General features: G+C 52.9%; 1 protein-coding gene across 2 annotated transcripts in view; it reads right to left on the bottom strand.

Annotated features, from left to right (window-relative positions):
- CPNE2 (copine 2) overlaps positions 1-21,331 on the bottom strand; it is a 43,877-nt gene extending 22,546 nt beyond the window's left edge. The window contains exons 1-4 of one of the 2 annotated variants that reach the window (XM_027893958.1): positions 21,254-21,331; positions 10,749-10,945; positions 4,951-5,130; positions 1,915-1,989 (exon numbers count right to left, since the gene is read on the bottom strand). In XM_027893958.1, coding sequence (XP_027749759.1) covers positions 1,915-1,989; positions 4,951-5,130; positions 10,749-10,916 — 423 coding nt within the window. In that variant the 5' untranslated portion in view covers positions 10,917-10,945; positions 21,254-21,331. Of the gene's footprint in view, positions 1-1,914; positions 1,990-4,950; positions 5,131-10,748; positions 10,946-15,839; positions 15,979-21,253 lie in introns of those variants that run through there. The other variant, XM_027893957.1, reaches the window with a different exon arrangement.
- Positions 21,332-21,471: the final 140 nt, after the last annotated feature.

Raw genomic sequence — 21,471 nt, 5'->3', positions numbered from 1 at the left:
TATTCAGTTTTATTCCTTTCCGTTTTCTGAATCACTTGTCTTTCTTTTTTTTTTTTCCTGTGTCCTGCCAAAGCATCTGCTCCCCACCTCTCGCTTCCTCAGCTCCCTGGAGTGGGCTGAGCCGTTCCCCAGCATCCCTGGCTGCATCCTCCTCCTCCTCCTCGGGCAGGAGCTGGCACCAGAAGAGCCAGGAGCAGGGCAAGAGGTCTGCAGAGGATCCATTCACCACACATAAAGCCTCGTTTTCCCCTCTGCTCCCTACAGAAGTCCCCCATTGCAAAGCCATGGCATCAGTTTTCTCTCCCACCTAGTCCTTGGTGGGTGTGCACAGCCACCAAAACCAGCAGGAGGAAGAGGAGCTGCAGGGAAGCAGATAAAATCTGCCCTGTGCTGATCCCCACAAAAGCACGTCCAGTTGGTATCCAGCGTTTTAGGGCTCACTGCAGGCTGTGTAAAAGCCAGACTGTGCAGACAAGTCAGGAATGTCCTCGTGCCACCCTGCCACAGGTTGCAAGTGGCATCTTCTCTTGGACAGCAGGGACAAGATCTTGGGATTGACTTCTACAAACACAGCACTTCGCTTCGGGATCTTCCCCTCTCTTCACACCCAGGGACCTGCACACAGTCCCGTTCATCCAGCCAAGGTTCTTCTGTTGCATTCACCCCTGTGTCATCTCGGTTAAGGAAATAGAGAGTCGGGTAAAACTGAAGGGAATGGGGGTGAAGACTCTTTGGCTCCATGTTCTGTATGGATGAGTCCAAAGCCTCTCCTGCAGTGGTGTCCACAGCCTGTGCTCCAGCGCTGTGCCAAGCAGCAGGGAAAGGCATCCACCCCACACAAAACCCTGTTGCCATCACCTGCTCCAAGCCAGGGCAGAAAACACCAGATCAGAAAATGGTGTCAGCTGTACAAAAAGAAGCAGACGGTTCTGACCCTTGGGTGTTCAATGACACATTAGTGGCAGATCAGGACCTTCCTTTTATTAAACTGGGCGACCTTTGAACTTGACTGGAAACTTTTCACGTGGTGCAGCTCTTCCCACACAAGCACTGGACGGGATGCTGAGAGCCTGTTCCTGTGGGGTGGCACACGGCATCAGGTACTGCCTCTCAACTTCCCTGCCGCTTCTCCTCTTGCATTTAAAGATTAACAGCAGCAATGGAGAGAAAAGCATCTTCCTCCAGAGCAAACAGCCATGGAGATGCCCTTGCAGCACCAGGTCCTGGGCTTTTAAACCTTTCCAGTGCTTTTAAAGCTGACGGAAGTTCAACTGGAAGGCCAAGTTTAACTCCTTGCTGGCCTTTTCTTCCACATCTTTGCAGCCCAGCTGCACATCTCACAAAAACCCACAACACAGCAGAGATCCAGAAATGATGGGAAGGGAAACAGAAGGGAAACACACCTAAATTTAGTCTTTTCTTTTTTTAAAAAGAACATCGCTCGAGAGATCCGCAGCGGGAAGGCCACTGCCCGAAGGGGTCTGCATCGGATTCAGCGGCTGTTGCCATGAGAGTTGTTGCCATGGCACAGCTCCATCCTCATCCTACAAATAAAATCACCCATCCCTGGAAAAGGAATGAGCCCTCTTACCTCTCACTACACCAGAGAGGTCTGAGCAGGCGCCTTGCACCAGATAACAAACAACAGCAGCTGAGATTTACTTTGCACTTCTCCAGATTGAGGTTTTCCTACTTCTCAGACTGAAGTAGGAATTGGGCACCAAACAGACACTGAGCAAGATAGTTAGTCCCTGTCCCAGATAAATCATCCTCTCAACAGACCAAAGCAGCCAAGAGAGCAGGAGGTAAAGGGAAAAACATTCACAAGATGCAGCCCTGTCTGCTGGAGCCCAGGTGAGTGTCCCCCCATCCACCTTTACACACTCAGTAGGTGACATAAAGGAGTAACTGTACCGTTATCATCCCTTTCCCAGCCGGCTTCCCATTCCCCAGAAGGAGAGTCCGGGTTATTTTCTTGCTGGAGACGATCTGGAGAAACCAAAGAAAATAAAATCGTGATGGTACAAGTGACCAAAAGCAGATCCATAAGCAACTGATCATGGCTCAGGTTAGTTAATTCAGATTAAGCACTCGCAACAGCAGAAAAAAGGCATCATGTTCAGGGGTGACCCTGAGAGTGGGAATATCACCAGTGACACCCCACCCCGTGGGGTGCAGGGCAGGGAAGTGACGGTCCAAGAGGCTGAAGCCTCACTTCCCACTGAACCCAGGGAGCTGCTCTTTGGTGGAGGAGGTCAGTGGGACCTCCCACAGACAGAGTTGCTGCTTCATTTGCTGCAGCAAAATCACCACTCACTCTCTCAAACTCCAATTTAAGCACCTCTAACACGACCCCTGCCAGCAACCTGTTTGCAGGCCACGTTCCCACGGGTGGATCCTGATTACAGGCGTGATGCTCTCCCCCAGCATCATCCTGGAGCCCCTGCACAGGAGTCAGCACCCCCAAGGGCACGTTCTCCCCTTCACTTCTGGTTTGTAAGAGGCCAGACAGGATGATCAGGGAGATGAATTAAAGAGATCTTTCCCCTCTCAGGGAGTTTTGGTTGCCTTCAGATCTGGGTAACCTGTAATTTTAACTCACGAGGCACAGACCCGCACGTGGGGATCCAGCAACCTGCTGGAACTGCCTGTGCTCTGCTCCCATATCCAGTGGGTCCCTCCTGGAGACTAGATAAGCTTTAAAGGTCTCTTCCAACCTAAAATATTCTGTGATCCTGTGGGGTTTTTTTGCCATTTCAAAGCAAAAACCCTTTTCCGCTGTGGCGAGCCCGGCGTGTCCCGGTGCTTCTGATCCACAGGAATCATCAGCCAGCGCAACCAGATGTTTGTGCCACAGTGGGTACAGGCAGCAGAAAACCCCCTCACAACCCTAGCTAGCAGAAACCACAGTCTGATCCCTGATACATTTCCTTTGGCCACAGAGGTCATTACAAGCCTGTGAATGATCCAACCATCCTTTTAAATCCTACCAGAGACCTCATTAGCTGCACTAAGCAATCTGTCTAATCTGACAGAGCTCCAGTGCAAACTCAAAACTGAAAAGTCAGATGCTCCCTGTGCTGCTGCTGCTGCCCACAGCTGCTTCTGAGAGCTCATGGGAACATCTCACCAGACAAATTCCAGCCACCAGAAACCCCCCAGCGGGGTGGTCGGACCCACAAGCCCCCCCGCTCTCTGTTTCACCACTCTCCTCACCCCTGTGCACGTGCCACCCCTCCAGGCCACCTCTGCCCCACGACCAGGCTGTGCTGCAAGCCCACCCTGGCCCACAGGGAGAGGAGGATAAAAGGATTTCAGGGGAAAAAAGGGAAAGGAAAGATCCTTCCATTCCAAAGAAGCTGACAAGGGAACTGCCACAAAAACTGGGCACACAAGCTAAGCTCTCTTTTTTTTTGCTGAGTGGAAATGCTGGCTCAGAAGTTCTGAGCCCTCTTCCCTCTGACAGACTAAGCCCACCAGCTGTGCCCAAAGACACAGCGGACAGTGATGGCACCACGGCAAAACAATCAGCTGTTCTGAGAGAGCCCTTGGACCTGAAACCTGCCAAGTGCTGCCCATCCCCAGCATTGCCACAGCCCAGGAGGGTCTGTCCAGGCTCACGCTCTGACACAATCACTTTCCCAAGCACCAGGAGTGTTGGGCTCTTCTGGGACACCCAACAGGCAGCAGGAGATGGGTCAGATTCCTCCACCTGAATACGGATAACGTTCCTCTCCAGCGCCCAGAGCCCTGGATGCTGCAGAGCCACATTTAGGAACAGCAAGGTTCTACTGTTTCTTTATGTCCATAAATTCTCTGCTTGCACCTTCCACCAGGACCACGACCTTCCCTAGCAGCCCTGCTGAGCTGCCCCACTCACAGGACCTGGCTGTGCTTCAGCAACAACAGAACTGCTGGTGGAGGATGGGCTTGGGCTAAACCACTGACCACGGGCCAGGGCTGCTGCCTGCACTGCCTCCTGACTTCTGCAGGAGCAGAATTAGGTCATCACAGAGCGCCTCCAAAATTCCAGACACTAAACTTCAAACCCTGTAAATGTCAGTGCTCTTCCAACACGTCAAGCTCTTGAGCTGGCAGGGGTGAAGTCACTTGTGCCGCCTGGCACACGCAGTGCCATCCTGCAGTCTGTGTAATACACTGATCACCTTCATGGGCCTCTCTGAGCCTCCCAGTTCTCCACAATGACCCACCTATTACAGAACCTCCTTTCTCCCCACTCCCAGCACTGGAGCAGTTTCTCCCAGCCACAGCAGCCCGGAGCTGCTGCGAAAGAATGGAAAAATAAAAAAAAAAAATCCCCCTCATTCTCTGCTTCTGAGTCAGAAGACAAAGACATTTGGAGAAGGGAGCTGCCAGCTTCTAACAGGGTCTGGGCTCATGAAGGAAAAGATCTTCCAAAGGCTTATAAATCCCATTGTGTCCTGAAAGCTTTTCCACGGGAAGAGCAGAAGACACATTCCAGCACCAACATGCTCAAGCAGGAGAGATGATTTCCTACACAGCAGCAATGGACAAAGCGTTCAGAAAGAGGAAAAAAACTGAGATAGGAGGGTAGACAGCAATGCATCCTAACTTTAAACACCTGGATGTTTTTTCAAGCCCAAATCCAGCTGGTCATCAGGGCTCTCACTGTAACCCATGGTGAGATAACAGGTACCCCCAGAAGCTTCCAGCTGATGCCTCTTTGCCAGCACCAGAAGCCCACACCACGACTAGCTTAGACTCCAGCAAGCAGACAACAGCCCTAATGTGGAAGGCTTCAATCTCAACAGCTGAAGTGTGACAAGCAAATTAAACAAATTAAATTTGTTTTGCCAGGAAGGACCCAGAAAATTTTGCAGTGGATAAGAGCAGCAGCTGTAATCCCACCCCTTCCCTGTGGCTGATGTGATTTGGGGTCCCTCTGCTGCAGGGACCTCAGGGGCTCACCATGCCCAGGGTGCAGGAGAACTCGCCCAGGAAGTCGTGCTCGTACAGCTGCGTGCTCGACTTGTCCTGGTCGAACAGGGCAAACTTGAGCTTCTGCACCTCTTCAAAGTGGTAGTCGATGATGAATTTCTTGGCAAAAGCCGGGTTGAGGTTGTTCACGGCTGTCTCTGTCCTGTCGAGCTGCAAAGAAGATTAAAAAAAAAGGCATTTAGGTACTTGCACCTTGAGCTTTGTCACTGCCGTGTCTCTTCTCTGACTTCAGCCAGAGCAAAACGAGAGTTTTAGCCAAAGTGTCAGAAAATGGGAAAACTGGGAAACTGAGGCTGAGAAAAGCTGGTGTATTGACTTCTGGAAGTCAATGGCCAAGGAGAGTCTGAACATCAGGCCCCACAGTTCAGCCTGGAGAAGAGGAAACTCTGGGGAGACCTCAGAGCACCTTCCAGCACCTAAAGGGGCTCCAAGAGAGCTGGAGAGGGAGGAATGGCTTCAAACTGACAGAGGGCAGGGTTAGGTCAGATATTGGGAAGAAATTCTTCCCTGTGAGGGTGGGAAGGTCCTGGCACAGGTTGCCCAGAGAAGCTGTGGCTGCTCCATCCCTGGAAGTGTCCAAGGCCAGGTTGGATGGGGCTTCCTGACCTGACCTAGTGGACGCTGTCACGACAGCACCAGCATTTTGCCCCATCCCCCCCTTATCCCAGGATATGGCTATTAAAAGAGAAGCAAAGGCAGGAGATCTCCAGTGTGGCTTCATCAAAAGCTGCTGCCCTGGCAAGGCCATCCCACCTGCCTGTGGGACAGACAGCAGGAATCCTCTGGCCATGCCATGGCCCTGGCTGGCATTCCACCTCATCTCGCTGCCAGGACACTCAGTCGTGGGCAGGACTGAGCTGCCTGTGCATCCCAGATCCCAGGGCATGGCCTGTGCAGGAAGCAGCCCCCGTGCTGGCATCCCTGGGAAGCGGGACAGCAGGATGTGTGCCAGAGCCGCAGAGCCAGGAATAAGCGGAGCAGAAAAAAAGCCTCAATAAAAAAAAAATTAAAAAAAAAAAAAAAAAAAAAAAAAAAAAAAAAAAAAAAAAAAAGGAAAAGAAAAAAAAGCAAAGCAAACACATACCTTAGTCCCAAAGAAACTCATTGAGAACAGGAGGCAGGTTTTGGAGGGGTTGAGTGGAAATGTGGTGGGTTTGCTATATATATACACACCCAACGATCGCAGTGTGTTTTTTTTTTTTTCTTTTTGAAGTTGCTCGCTTAGTCTGTCTTAATTGCCAAGAAACGACTAAAGTAAATGCTGTGTTCCCAGAATAGCCACCTGCTGCACTCCGGGGAACCGAATCCATCAACACCAGTGGGCTGGGAGCTGGCCAGGGCCACACACCTTCACACAGATCCCTCTCTCTCCGCTGCCACCTCGTACCGAAGGAGCCAAGCTCAGAGGTGGGGTGAACCAGGAGCAGAGGCACCCCCAGCTCCACCTTATCTCAGCAGCACAACAAAGGTAAGTGCCCTCTCAAGACCAGAAGATGAGACTGCACAGGTAGCAAAGATAAATTTTAGCTGCTTCCATGTTCTTTCAACTACTGGGAAGCCAGAGGTGAAGGGGAACCAGTCCTTTCACTCCCGGACACCAGCTTCAAGGAGACACCTTGAGGTTCCATCTCCAGTTCTGCCCTGAAAGGGGTGGCCCAGGGGAAGGGGAAGAGGACCCCAGGCAACTCGAGATAACCCTTGGGAGTGTTTGGGCTTCCTTCAACACCCAGATTAAACTGTTTAATCTCCTGCCTAGTGTCAGCACGAAGCACAGCGTCCCAAGCCACAGCTGACAACTGCACAAGGTTTGGTCTTTGGTTTGAGGAGCACAAATCACCTTGCTGGTGATCACCACATATTAGGCCTCTTGACACAACATCACCTGCTATCAGCTCCTGCCACCCCCTTGTCCCCAGAGCTTACAGGTCTGCAGACTTTGGAAAGAGCAGAGGTTGCTTTGCCACCCAGGAGCAGAAAGGCACAAGGGTTTTTTAAGAGGCAGCCAAACTAATTAAAGATATCTGTTTGGATATGAGCCTCAAAGGGCCATGGAGATGATTAGAGGGATGGAGCACCTCTACCATGAGGAAAGGCTGAGAAAACTGGGATTGGTTAGCCTGGAGAAGAGAAGGCTCCAGGGGAGACCTTAGAGCACCTTCCAGTACCTAAAAGGGTTCCAAACTGGAGAGGGACTTTGGAAGAGGGCATGGAGTGAGAGGACAAGGGATCAAAGCTGACAGAGAGCAAGGTTAGATTGGATATAAGAAAAAAATTCCTCCCTGTAAGAGTGGTGAAGCACTGGCAGAGAAGCTGTGCCTGCCCTGTCCCTGGATGTTGAACAGGGCTCTGAACAAGGGCTGTGGCAGGGGAGTTGGAAGAAGATGATTTTTAAGGTCCCTTCCAAGCCAAACCATCCCACGATTCTACGATTGTGAAAATCGCAGAACATGAAATCAGGAGACCATCTCCAGCAACAGCCCTTGTGTTCAGTGAATGCAGCCAGAGAGTCCTCCAGCATCCCAAAGAAGGTTGGCTGGAGATCTCCAAGCATCCCCGGCACCTGCAAGTGCCGCATGCTCCGACACTGGGAGATGCTCTCCCAGGTGCCAAGGGACATTCGTGCCACCCAGATGACTCAGAGTGGCAAAAAGGCAGCTGCATGGCTGAGTCATGTGTCCCTGCTACTGGCACCAAAGGTCAGGTCTTTCGTGGCTCCAGCGAGATGATGTAACCGGGCAGAACATTTAAACATCACCCATCTTCGTGTCACTTCCCGGCCTGTGCTTTATTGTCCCTCCCTCCCCCACCCCTCCAAGGCTGATTCACAAAGATTTTTTAATTCCTATTAAGCTCAGCGAGACAAAATAATTGTATTTGGGAACAAATGTGACAGCTAGAGAGAACAGCGAGCAGCAATCTTCCTGCTGGCATCAGCTGGTGCCACAGCCCTGCCACCCAGCTCCTACACCAGCATCACTGTGGCCAGGGCTGGTCCTGAAGGAGGACACCCACCACCCAAACCAGGTCCCTACGGTGCCCCCAATCCAGTGCAGAGGACAGAGGGGCAGTGTGGTGGGACGGGTTCACACCAACAAGCTTATTCTGTCCCCTACATGTCAGCTGTGTCATTAAGGCCACCGCTTTCAGACAGGAAAGAAGTTCATCTGAGGGCAAGGGGCACGTCTGTGTGGCCAAAATCCACGCAGAACCATGTGGGCACCCCAGGTGCCTCTGAACCACGTGGCATGAGCTGCCAAGGGTCCCATCCAAATCTCACAGGCAACCCCACCTCTCCTGACTTGTCTCCCCGGCACCCAGCCATGACCCAAAACCCCACGTCACTGCTGACACTGTGGGTGCCCCTGGCTGTGCCCCTGTCATGCCAGTTGACTGGAGCAGCTCAGTGGCACACGAGCACACCACACCAGCCCGTTCAGCCACCACGGCAGAGGAGCACTGAGCAAGCTGCTGCTCAAGGCTGACGTCCAGTGCCTAGCGTGCCAATTAAAAAGAAGCTAAAAATAGCAGAGGAAAAGAAAAGAAAAGAAAAAAAAAACTAAATGCACCACACTTTTGTATTCTGAAGGAAGCTTTGGAATCAAAGCTGCTGGACTGAGACATTACTGACAGAAAGAGAAATTCCTGAAAAGTAGAATCAGGTCAGAGATGACACCTATCAAGGCTGCAAAGCTCATTAGTCTCACCCAGGCAGCTGAGAAAAGTTAATTGTGGGCCACAGCAAGGTGAGGTTTGCCCGTACACCCTCCCCCCTGAACGTGAGGAGATCAGCTGCTGGACAGCTGAAATGATGCCCGTTGATTCACCAACTCCTTGGCCAAGTGCTCAAAGGCTGCTCAACTTGTCCAAGTACCTGAAAATTTTTGTTTGGTTTACACAATTTAATGACCTTTGGCTACTTATTTTCTGCTGCATCCAACACTGGTGCCTACACCATCACACCCTCATACTCTTCTTACCTGCTCCCTCCCTCCCATCTACAGGTGCAGGTATAAAATGGAACACCTATTTTTATTTTTCTGCAGGTGTTTTAGCACGGAGTCTTTGCCCCATAGTCAAAAGGTTTTTAATCAGAGCTAAATGCTTTTGCACAGACTCTGGAGTTTGGACTCATGTCCCCAATTTTATCACAGACAGCACCTTGCCCAGCCCTGACTGCTGCAGAAGGAGACGACGACCAGAGCTTCTCCACGTGGGACCCTGAACAGTCCCTAAAGCGCCACAAAAACCGTCCTTTGGAGCTCCCAGCCCACTGGACTGCAAAACCAGCCTGGGCCATGCACCTCCCAGGGACAACCCACCCACGTGAGACCTCTTGCACTAGTGGTGATGACCAAGGTCACGCTGCTCAAAGCCAATCCGGGCAGCTCTGGGTGAGCTCCAGCTCCCGCTGCGGCCTGACCCCCTGCCCCTTCCCCCCAGGGGGGAGGGTTTCGAAGGAATACACACACAGCTGGTGGGCACGCTGGGAAGCAAGCTTTTGGGATCAAGCCAGCGTTTTGCTTATGCTACAGAATAATTCAGGCAGCTGCTGAGGGTCGATTCCCTCCCGCTCCAGTAGCCTGGTTAGCCTCGTCCCACCGGAGAGGAGGGCTGGGAACCACACACAGTGCTCCTTGTGCACTGTCTGCATCTCCGGGGTTCACCCGCCACCTCCTGTCCTTAAATAGCCTTTTATCTGCAGGGTGGTGCCCTTGGCCTTGTTGAACTTCAGGAGGTTTGCACAGGCCCACTCCTGCAGCCTGTCACAGATGGCATCCCTTCCCACCCATCCCTTCTACAGCACCACACAGCCTGGTGTCATCTGCTTAGGAGGAATTCAGTCCCTGTCCTGATCCCTCCCCTCCTCTCTTTCCTTAGGAATTACCTTTCTTATTCATAAGGAGATGACAGCTTCTGAAACAAGAAAAAAATAACAAGATCATCTGCAGTTTCTTCTCTGGGCTTCCCACTATGAAATATGGCAGTTGAAACCCGTATTTGTGAGATTTCTGGTAAGGAGGGAAGACCAGTGTCTGCAAGGATTTGCTCATCCAGGATTTGCCAGCTGGCTGCTGTCTGTCTCCAGTTGAACTGGTCCAGGCTACCACACACCCACCTCCCAAAAGTCTCCTTCCCCATCCCATGGTCCTTCTCTGTCCACAACAGTCCATGAAATGCCCAGCTCAAGGAGCATCGACCTTCACACACTTCTTGAAGGAGGCTACAGCACTAGCTGCCCTGGGTAGCGTTTTTCCACTGGACTGACCTTCTAGACCCTCATCCAGCACACTCCTGATCCTGAGAAAGAGCCACTTCCCAAGTTAAACTCAAAGACCAGCTTCCCATGCAACTCAGGATCCAAGAACTCACCCACAACACACCACACTGCAACGTCAAACCCCACAACTTCTAAATCTCACGTGGGATCAGCATTTCAGGTGCCCAAATCTAAAGCACCAGCAGCTCACAGCACCCTGAGAAGGGGCTGGGACTTCTTTGAGGGTGGAAAGATCCTTTCACAGCCGCCACAAGCATTGCCAGAGGTCGGCATTTTGAGATCTGCAGTCAAAGCCAACCCCCAGCACAAAGTAGAAAGCACTGATGGGAAAAGGACCGGCTGCAAAACAGAACAATGAGCACAACAGCACCACCCTCACAGCCTTGGGAGGACCAGAAGAGCTTCCACTTCTGCTCGTGGGGGAACAAGGACCAGCCTTGTAGCACGAGCAAACACAGGAGGAGTGAATCCACACCACACCAGCACTTACCTCTACCCACTTCCCGTTGACTTCCATGAAGAGGACGCAGAAGGGGTCGGATTTGGAAGTGACATCCCTGTCCAGCAGGTTTTGGCCGCAGATGGACAACTCGACTTTGCAGACACAGTACTGGGAGCCGACGGGCCCCGGCGGCGTGGGAGTCACGGTGTACGCCATGGGCTCCGGTGGCAGCAGCTCCAGGCACTCTGTGGGACACCAGAACGGGGAGGAACCTCAGTGCTGAAGGGCAGCAAACGTTCTGTCAGCGCTGGTGAGCCGGGCACAGACAGAGGAGCCACGTGTAGAGCGTGGATCTCTAAATTACACATGTAATCTAAGTCATGGGGTCTTCCCGGCCCCAAAGCATCTGCCCTGCCCAGTCACCCTCTCCATGTGGCCACCCCACCAGGCAGACATCCTGAGTGGGAGCCCAGCAGAGCACCTACAGAGTTTGCTCCATAAATAACAGATTTTCAAGGAAAGGCAACCTTTTTTTTTTTTTTTTTTTTTTTTTTTTTTTTTTTTTTTTTTTTTTTTTTTTTTTTTTTTTTTTTTTTTTTTTTTTTTTTTTTTTTTTTTTTTTTTTTTTTTGTGGGGAGGAATTACATTTCCACACCACCTTCCATCACAAAAATTGATTGTTCTCCGGCTGGTCCCAAGCCATGGACCATGGATCTAAGCTGCAAGAGTCAAATTTGAGCTCTGCCCCTCAAATCCTCAGAGGGAAAGGGGTGAGATTGTGAGGATGAGTAGGGTGGAGGGCAGCTCCAGCACTGGTTCAGCCCTGTCTCCATTCAGATCCACAAGCCAGCAGCAGGCAGTGGCTCTAGCAGCAGTGAAAAAGTGGCAATAGTTGGCTCAGAGAGGTGCAAGGCAAACGTGACAACCACTGCACGACCTGAAGCACGGCATGATTTACAAGGCCCTGACTAAAAATCTACCTAAGATCTTACCAAAAGTCATTTTGCAGATAGAAATGGGTTTTATGCCATTATTAGTGCAAAGCCCCACCCCACACTCCATCCTTGCTGTCTGATGTGCAGCTTACTTGACAAAAACCACCAAAGGTCTTCAATTCAGCAGAAAGGGCAGGGGGAGAAAGATAAGAAAAAGCATTTTCAGAATAATTTATACTAACAAACCGTTGTGGCTGGGGTTGCCAGTGGAGAGTGAGCTCTTCTCAGCAGCTGCTTCGATACCTTCTGTCTTCTTTTTCAAGAGTGGCTCCTGGCTCACCCACTTTATCTAAACCCCCCAAACATTGCCTTCCTCCACCTTGATAAACCATCTGCTTCTGTTTGGCATTGTAGCCCCAATTAATACTATCTGTTTGTTTTGCCTGGGCATGAGTATTTACAAGCCCCTGCGCTGCTGGGAGTTGGGCTGCTGCCCTCTTCCCTTGCAGCTCAGCTTCCAACCTGGACTGGGGATAGGGGGCAGGGGTAGGGTGATCCCTGTGGGAGAGGGAGCTCTGGGCTCACTGCTGGCTGTCCTGAGTGCAATAAATACTGAGCAGAAAACAGCTCCAGCTTCCAAGGCTCAGAGCCCTCTCCTCTTACCTGCCAAGATTTCTGCTTGGCACTAAGTCACCAGAAACAAGCCTGGTTTTTAACCCCCACCAGGAAACACCAGCTCTTCATCCCAGCCTGCTGCTCAGGGAAAGAGTGGTGCAACCACTCCAGCTCCACAGGAACCCAGAAACTTCTCCAGAAAAAGAAAATCCCCGTCCTTGCCTGCACGCACAAATCCGTTTACAACACCACACACCTTTCCCAAGCATCGTTCCCTCTTCCCTAGACCAAGCCTGTCTCGTGCCATCACTCCCTGTCCACAGCAGCGCAACGCCAAAAGGGTGGCAGTGTGACACCAGAACAGTGGCACATGTGGGCAACCTTCCATCTACTGGGGCTCTGAGGAGAAGGAAAAGTCCTCACGGCTCACGCGCCGTGGCCGGGGCGCTGGCTCCAAAGTGCCTGTACCTGTTCAGCCCCTGGCTCTGCTCCTCCCCAGCCTGTGCCATCCACTGCAGCTAAAGCAGAGATTTCACTTAATTTTTCTTTAATGCACAGATCATGTAATCGATGTCTTAAAATAGCCAGGCCTGTTCTATTTATGCCGCTGTCTGTCTGCCGCTCCCTCCGAGAAGCAAACACGGGGCAGCTGTGCTGGCATGGACCTGGCCCTGCCGGAGCAGGGAGGAGTTTTTCCATCTCCCCTTCCCCCAGATCTCAGTGCTGTCTCACAAAAAAGCAGAGGCAGCAAGTGACTCAGTGGAAAAACCTTTTTTTTTTTTTTTTCCCAGGGCTGGCAGGCACCAAAACATCCTCTCGGTGCTCAGCACACCGCCCGTGCTCCAGCCCCTGTGCTCAGTGTGTCCTGCTCCCTGGGCCCAGACAGAGGAGAGGTGGCCAGTGCCAGCTGAGGCAGAGACTGGAGAGCCAACTCTACTCCTGCTGCACCAGCATGGATCCAGAACTTTCTGCAGGGCCAGGTGGGGGGTCAGCCCCTGACCCCTTGGCAGCAGCCACAGGTCCCTCCAGCTCAGAGGCTTCACATCTGAGGCATCACCAGGCTTCAGCGAGCTGGTGGCGTTCTGACATACCAGAAGATGCTTTAAATTCAGGGGGTATTTGAGCTGGCTCACCATCATCTGTATTCCAGTCCCTCCTCCTGTTTTTGTTCTCCTCTCCTCACATTTGCCGCCTTGAACAAAGTCCTGTGACTCGCTCGGCATCCGTGGCCAAATATCCTCCCAAAGTACAATCCCAGCTGCCAGCCTTGTGCCCATCATGCAGACACGTGTTCTCCTGCCAGGACACGGCCAGGTTACCAAGGAGAGGCCCCAGGGACAGGCTTGAAGCTCTGACTGCCCCACGGTCCTGTCTGCCGTTGGCCACAGGAGATGCCTGGAGAGGTATCACAAGAGCAGGATCAGAAGGGAGGGACATGATCCCCAAATCCTGTCTGGGCTCCAGCTTCCAGGACCTCCCGAGCTGGACGCTTCTTTGTGCTTCATAACTTTCGAGCGCTTTTTCCTTCGTGGCTGGGTCACTTCCAAGCTGCTCCATGTCCACAACATCCCTCAGAGAAGGGTTTTGCTGGCTGGGAGCACATGCAAGCCCTGGATCCACCCAGAATTTCTGAGGTGAATGTCTGAGAGTCCCAGAGCAAGGCACACAGATGTTCTTCTCCTCCTACTCACCCCACGGCCACCTGATCTCTGCAGCAGAACCCCAAAGCACGTACATAATGGCTGGCAGGAAAACCTAGGACCTTGACTTCCTCTCTTATCTGAAAGAGCAGGAAGGGAAGGAGATACCTGTTTTGTAAATTGTCTTAGAGAGGTTCCCCTTCCCTCTGCAGAAGAGCAGCCTCAGGAGCAGCAGTTTTAAGGATTAACAAGAAAAAAAACCTGAGCTCTGTTTTAAGGATCAACAAGACAAAAACTTGAACTTAAAAAATAAAGCTGTGCTTTAATTGAAACATTTTGGGGGCTTTTTAAACTCTTAATAGTGCCACAAATTCAGTGATCTCCTCTCCTTTGAGAAATCAGACCTATTTAACAGCCAATACCAGACACACTTGAAACAGCCCCAGAAGTACAGGTGACACCATGTAAAGTCCCTCAGGATCCCTCCCAGGGATTCCCTTCCCCTTCTTTGGGATGATCTGTGATTTCTGCAATACCCCACACAAGTCACCTGGGACTCAGTTTTCCCACTCGGGCTGTCCCACTACAGCCTACTGCAATTGTGGAAGCAAATCTCCTTCCAGGAAGGGAAAAATGAGAGAGAGAAGTTCCAAACAGGTAAATTGGGGCTCCTGTAAAGCACATATCTGATCTTACAGGCAGTGGAGACACACAGGGAGAGCAGCTGTACCCAAGGGAGGATTAAGACCAGGTGAAAAGGGGTTGTCAGAAGATTGAAGCAAAGGAGAGGAGTGTGAGGACATGCAAACTGGTTGCCCAGAGCAGCAGAAAAGCTGAAATGCAGCACACACTGAGCCAGAGATGCCAGGAAAAGCCAGGATACACCTCCATGGATGCCCAGTGCAGCTCCCCACACTGTCAGAACCCACAGAGGCCACTTTGCTCTCTCCTATCAACAAACAAGAGTCACCTCCAGAGCTCTTTCGCAAAGCAAAGATATTTGCCTCTTAGTCTCGCCTGGGCAACACAGAGGATTCATCAGTTTGCACCTGGTCCTCGTAACAGCCTCATTACCTTCTGCACACACGTGCAATTAGTCCTGTACACATCTGCTGGTGCCCCCAGCAAACGCCTCTGCCACGGCTGAGCAGCCTGGGAGGCAGAAAGGGACATCCCTGCAAACGTGTTCCTCGGGTATCTGCCACCATCAGAGGACCTTCATCTCTCTCACACAAGGCAGGGAAAGGCTGAAAACTGTTTGTGAGCATCCCAGCGGGGGCAGCATGGCTGGGACTGAGCTCAAACTCCCCCGAATTCACAGAAGTTTGGGCTACACCTGGCAGAGGGAGATGCCCAGGCAGGGCTCTTGTTTCCAGCCTGACACTACCCACAGTTAGTTTAGGGGCCAGATACAGAAGGACAAAACGTTTCAGGACAACCTAATTTAAGTGACTTCTCCAACAAACCCTTCCTGATGGAAATGGTCCCTAATGGGCTACGATAGGTAAAGCTGCTTGTGCCAACAGCCAGCACTGGCGCTGCGAAATTCCACTTCCAACAGCTGGTGGCCACCTCGGTGTGACAGTGGCTGATGCTTCATCTCTTGCTCAGGCATTTCCCACCCGCAGTGCCCAGCTCTGTCTGGGGTGAAGGCTGGTCCCCCCTACAACTGCAGGGGCACAGCTGCTGCCTGGCCACCCTTCCAAGGCCAGAGGATGGACCCGTGTCCTCACAGAGGGGATCACACCCACAGAGGCACCAAAACTGGAGATCTCAGCGAGACGGGGATGTGGAAAAAACCGAACACCTTTCAGTGCTTCAGGCACGCAGGCAGCCTCGGACACCATAGCCTGTCCCGGCACCGGGGAGCAAAGAGCAGCAGGATTTGTTCTCCAGATGAAGCCTGAAAATGTCATCACGCTCTCCCCAAAGTATCTAAAGCCACTTACTGAGGAGAAATCACGAGCCCCGAAGAGCAGTTGAGCTGAGCGCTCCGGAGAAAGCAGGGCCCCCGAGCTGCCGGCGGCAAAGGTGTTTCCGTAATTCTCACCCGTCCTCGGAAAGCCCAGGGCTCCGGCCGGGCAAACGAAAGCAAAACTCCATCCTCCACACCCCGCGGTGACGTGTGGAGGGAGGGAGGCAGCACCGACCGCTGACACGGGACGGGAGGAGCTGCAGGGGCTCAAGCGCGTTTTGGGAGGGTGCTCAGAAAAATCAGAAACTGGGGAAAAAAAAGGGCACACACACACACAAAAGTCCTTCCTCAAAACCAGAGAGAAATAGAGGGGGGCTCTGACGGCTGCTACCAGACAGCTGCGCCAGGGGTGCATCTGCAGGAGGCAGAGCCCAGCCTTGCTGCTCACCCTGTGCCCGCCCCGGCACTCATCGCCCATCTCGCACCCGCGGCATGCCCGGCTCGCAGATTCCGTGGGTGGCTTCCAGTCTTTGCTGCTCAGAAAGCAGAAAGGGCAATTGAGGAGCAGGGCGAGGCGAGAGTGCAGCGGCGTCCTCCGTTCAGGACACGCAGCGATGGCCGAGCCGCGCCGAGCGACCCCATTCCCACCTCCACTGGCACGCACGTATTTGGCTTAGATTTGCAGAGAAGGATTGCACATTTTCGCTTGACTACAACTTTCCTCTGGGGCTCAATTTAGGGAAATTTGTGATTTAGGGCAGAAAGCGTCGTGATGTCACTGTGAACCGTGGCGATCACGTCAAACTCTGTACACAACCGCCCTAAAAAAGCGGACTCAAGAAGGTTCATGTGCCAGCTCTGCCCTCGCTGCGTTCCGGAGCCCTTCGGCTGCGGCTGAGGGAGAGGCTGAGTCCTGCGGGAGCAGCACGGCCACGGGAGACACCCGTGGGAGCCTCCACCCGAACGAGGGGAACGCCGAACACAAAATCTCCTACCTCCCCGAGGCAGCGATGCTCTCGCCAGACACGTGCTCCGGGTGGGACAAACATGCGAACCAAGGAGATGCAGGAAGGGAGGACAAGGCACTCTGAGGATCTGGGGCAGATTTTAACTTCCAGCTTTATATATATATATATATATAAATATAAATATATATATAAATAATTCTCTGCTCCCTCCTGCAGCAGCCGTATGGGAGCTGGGCACGCTTTCCAAAGAGGGGGAAATAGATCTGTTTCAAAACAGGATTTGGAGGAAAAGGTGGACTTCTTTAAGGACAAGCCCTATGAAATGTAAAGGATCAGGGCAGCCCCGTGGCTGGGCTGCAAAGGACAAGCACCAGCAGGGCTCCCTCGAAGGTGCAAAGGGAACCTCCCACGTGTTAAATACATGCCATGTATGGAACAGGCTGTTTAACTTATTAACCACTTTCCTACCTTACTGAAAACAAAAAATGCTGGCTTTCTGAATCTTAATTGGATTCCTATTCCCAGCCAACACCGTGTATCACATGTGAGAGGGGAAGGAAAAAAAAAATCATCACTGAAGTGATCAGAAATACCTTTAACTGCTTTTGAACCTCACCACGTGCCAGCCTAGCCTCGTGCCAGCCAGAACAGCCCCAGCAGCAGGCAGGCGGGCAGGTCCCTCCATCCCATGCACCATTTCATCCCCAGAGCAGCCAGGGCTTTAGAGCTGATAAGATAAATAAATATTAGTTTATGGGTAGTTGTGTGCAATGCTCGTTTGCACTGGGACGCCGACACCAAGCCCATGGAGCGCTGCTGATGTCCCCATGGCCAGGGCCCACCTTCCCCCTTCCACCCCACCACCCCCTCCCCTTCACGGGTGGGATTTTCATCGCTACAATCCAACACTTCCCTACAGAATTTGAATTTTTTTTGGCCTGCTTTGCAGCAGAGGGAGATGCTGCCACTCGATGTGCGAAAGCTTCACCCTGAGACAGAACTGCGTGCCAGTGGCACAGGAATGCGGTGGTTTTAAAGGGGATGACGTCTGATAAATTCTCAACCCCTTCCCAACAGCTTTAGACACCGCTTGAGGGAACATCAGGCCGGGTTTAAATGGTTGCAGAGCACCGGACTTGTTGTTTAAAAGCAAGACTCGCGCTCGCAGCTCGTCTCGTTTTTCAAATCAGCCTCACGACAGCTGATGTTTCTTCCTAAATCCTCAGCTTCTGGAATCACGTGATGATGGAAAATCCAGGGCTGGGGGGAAGGCGACTATTTTAGACACAAGATTTTTTCCTGCTGGCTACAGGCAGAAAATATGACAGCTCCCGAACACAAAGCCTCAGCAAAAGCAGCAGGCAAATAAAGAGTGGAGCCCTTCTTGCCGAATTCCACACTCATTTGTTTTTCTGGCATTTTAACAGCAACAATGTTACGATCTCCAAACTCACCTGATTTCCTGGGGATTAATTTTTCCCCTGCTCCTGCGATCCAAACAAGTAACCTGGCAAAGCCAGCAGCCGGGAAACTGAGCCAAAGCAGCAAAAAGTGATGACTCAGGTCCCTCAACAAATATTTTACTGAGGTTAAAGAGACAAACTGTAAGATTTCAGGGGTGGGGGTGGGAGAGTGGGGGAAGCATTCAATTCTTTTTTTTTTTTTTTTTTTCCCCACACTGTTTTGTGAGGTTTGCATCCTGCCAGGAACGCTATTTCAAATGCCTGGCTATTCCACCACACCAGAAAATTTACCTTTCCTTCCCCTGTCCCCCCCCACCCTGCCTCTGAGCACGAGCCAAGGTTGTCACATAAAGAGTTCCTTATGAGAGCTGGCAGCCCTGAACCAGGACAGGAGGCTGCAAGCGTTGCTTTTTCATCAATTAACCCGGAATTACGTTCCTGGCACACCGAGGGCTCCCGGAGAACAAGCCCTGATTTACGGTGGCGCGAGTGACTCCAGCCAGCTCCCCCTGGACAGAGCTTTCCACTGAAGTCAGTGGGAAACTCTTCCCACCAAGTGTAACAGGAGCAGGAGAAGCTATTTCTTCCAGACTCTTCACACTCCACACTAAGACTGCTGAAAGGCAAACAAAGCTGATGCAATTCCAGTACACGACTGGGCAGACTGGTAAATCACAGGGTAGCCAGAGGCTGCTCCAGGACCACATAATCCCACTGTTTTGGGGTGAGGGAGGACGATTGCTAACAGAGAAGAGTCGAGGACTGTCAGGGGAGGTGCCTGATGTTTCCCCCCAGGCCAAAGAGCATCTTCACCCACAGCTCAGCTCCAGAAGCTGAACCTGAAGAGGGTTTTTCAACACTGCAACCCCCAGTTTCCCAGGGCCTGGAGCCCCCTCCTACAGCACAGACTGGCCAGGCACCGGGGCCCTCACACCCCCACAAGCAATGGCTTCACAAACTGCACCAGCTTGTCAGCAACCAGCACGAAATCCCTTGCTGTCCCCCAGCACGGGCCTCAGGAGCAAGGATGTCCCCAGGACACCGCTCCTCACAATCTCAGTCCTCTTTAGCTGGAGCTCAGAAGGGCAGTGAGGAGGGAGAAGCATCACAGCAGGTGACCCTGCCCACCCTCACTGCTACAGAGTGATATCTGCAATCCCTTCAAGAGATGCAAAAACTGTGCCCCTGACCAAGCAAGGCCTGGGGACAGCGGGGCACGTGCCGATGGAGACAGGCTGCTGGCAAACTCCATCCCCAGGGGTCTGGAACGGGGTTTGATCTTGGAGAGCAGCTCCAGAACCTCCAAAGGCAGGTGCCAGAGGCTGCCTACACCACAGAAATTTTGGGGACACCTGGAAGCCTCACTGGTTGCCTCCCTCCTTCCCCTCCACATTATCCCAGCTGGGATGGTCCAGCAGCAACAGCAGAGAAACAAAAATACACATCACCAGAAAACTTAAAGCCATCTCCCAGGCTATCACACAGCTGTAACCAAAGCAAATGCAGCATTTCCCCAAGGCTACTACAGGAAAACATCCTCCCCTGATTTCATTCTCCTTTCCACGTGCCCCGAGCTTTTGTTCCCAGCCTTCCTCCTCCCATCTCTCCACTCCCTGCCCCCAAAAGGCTTTGGTGGGAGGCAGTTTCTGGCTGATAATAAATCATTTTCTGACCCCAGAAAAAGCACAGTGGTATCACAGGCACCAATACCTGGACTGGCTCGAGGAGGATGATGCTGGTGATGGGGGAGCAGTGTCAGAACTGAGCACCCCTGGGCTGTGCTCGTGCTGCTCTGCTTTCAACTCCAGCCTTTCCAGCGAGGCTCAAGTGTGTTCCCAGGAGGTTCAAACCTGGGGCTCCAGGTTCACCAGGATCCTCCCAGTTCCTTTCCACTAAGTAGCTCAGGCTCTGGGGAGTCAACAGCAAGGACCCAGCCCTTTGGAGACGTTTCTGCCACCCAAGCTCAGCTCTCTCCTCACCTCTGCTTCCCTTTCCACCCTCCCTGTGGTGACCAGCTCCGAAGGGTGTGTTTGCCCACCGAGTCCTCCAGCCTCCCTGGCTTTAATCCAGCCCCTTGCCTAAATTAGGGTTACTCACACAGACACTTATTGCATCAGGTCTTCAGGCTGGCAGAGCTGACAGGAAAACACCTCCCTGCCTGTCATCCTCCGAGCACCCTCGTGCTGCCGACCGAAACGCTCCACTCGCCTCTTTCTTTCAGGGAACGAGGTGTCTTTGCTGGGCACAGAGAAGCGGGGAGGAGTACCTCCCTGAGCTGTAAACCCTCTCAGTCCCCCTCCTGCCCCCCACCAAATGCGTGGCATGAAGGATATCATCACCAGCTGGAGCAGCATCAGGCTGCAAACAGCTCCTGGAGAAGCGTTTCTGCACTTCCCCAGCCTCCAGCTCGCCAGATCCCCTCTGGGTCTCCATGCCGGAAGATAAGGAGAGGGGCTTGTGGCTGCTGCCAGCAGAAAGCCCTACAACTATCCCCAGGCTTGGGGAGTGAAGCCACCAGGCCCCTGGGGTCATGTGTCCAGTTGACATCTTTAGAAGATGATGCAGATACACGGAGAGTGGGAATGGGACAACTTCCACGCCGTGCATGAACAAAGGGACCTGTGCTGGGGAAGGGGAGGAAAAGGAACGAGGGGACTGCCCTGAGGAATAGTCAAGGGATGGAAGGTCTGTCCCAGGGATGGAGGGTCTTTCCAAGGGAACGGAGGGTTTTTTCCCAGTGGATGGAGGACAGAAGTGCCACCACACACCCCGGGACAAGCCAGTGGGGACCACTGCCCTGCAGGTCCCCCTCCGGTGGCTGACACCGGTGTTACGCTGTCCCGGCCAGCGCAACCTTCCCACCGGACTATCCCGCATCACCACCGGCGCATCCCCCACCGCTCTCACCACCCACCCGACCCACGGGGGGACGATCGCGCCCAACAGCCCCGCTCCTCGCCCCCCCCTCCCCACCCCGCGTTATCCCCGCGGCATCCTCGGGGGCTGCTGGTACTCACCGCCGGGCCGGGCCGAGCAGCTCCCGCGGGGCTGCGGGCTCAGAACCTCCCCACGGCCGCGCCCGCCGCCCGCCCCTCGCCATCACCGCCCACCCGCCCCGTACGGTGATGGCGAGGGGGCGGGCGGCGGGCGCGGCCGTGCAGGGGCTCCCCCCTCGCTGTCACCCCCTCCCCTCCCCTATCCCTCGAACGAGCATCATCCGTTTCCGATTAAAAAA

This window comes from Empidonax traillii, unplaced genomic scaffold (genome assembly GCF_003031625.1).
Source record: "Empidonax traillii isolate 1590-97213 ecotype Southwest subspecies unplaced genomic scaffold, ASM303162v1 scaffold413:size1348891, whole genome shotgun sequence".
Classification (NCBI taxonomy): Eukaryota; Metazoa; Chordata; class Aves; order Passeriformes; family Tyrannidae; genus Empidonax; species Empidonax traillii.
The sequence above is the reverse complement of the archived record's forward strand: the minus strand, read 5'-3'. Positions and strand labels throughout refer to the sequence as shown.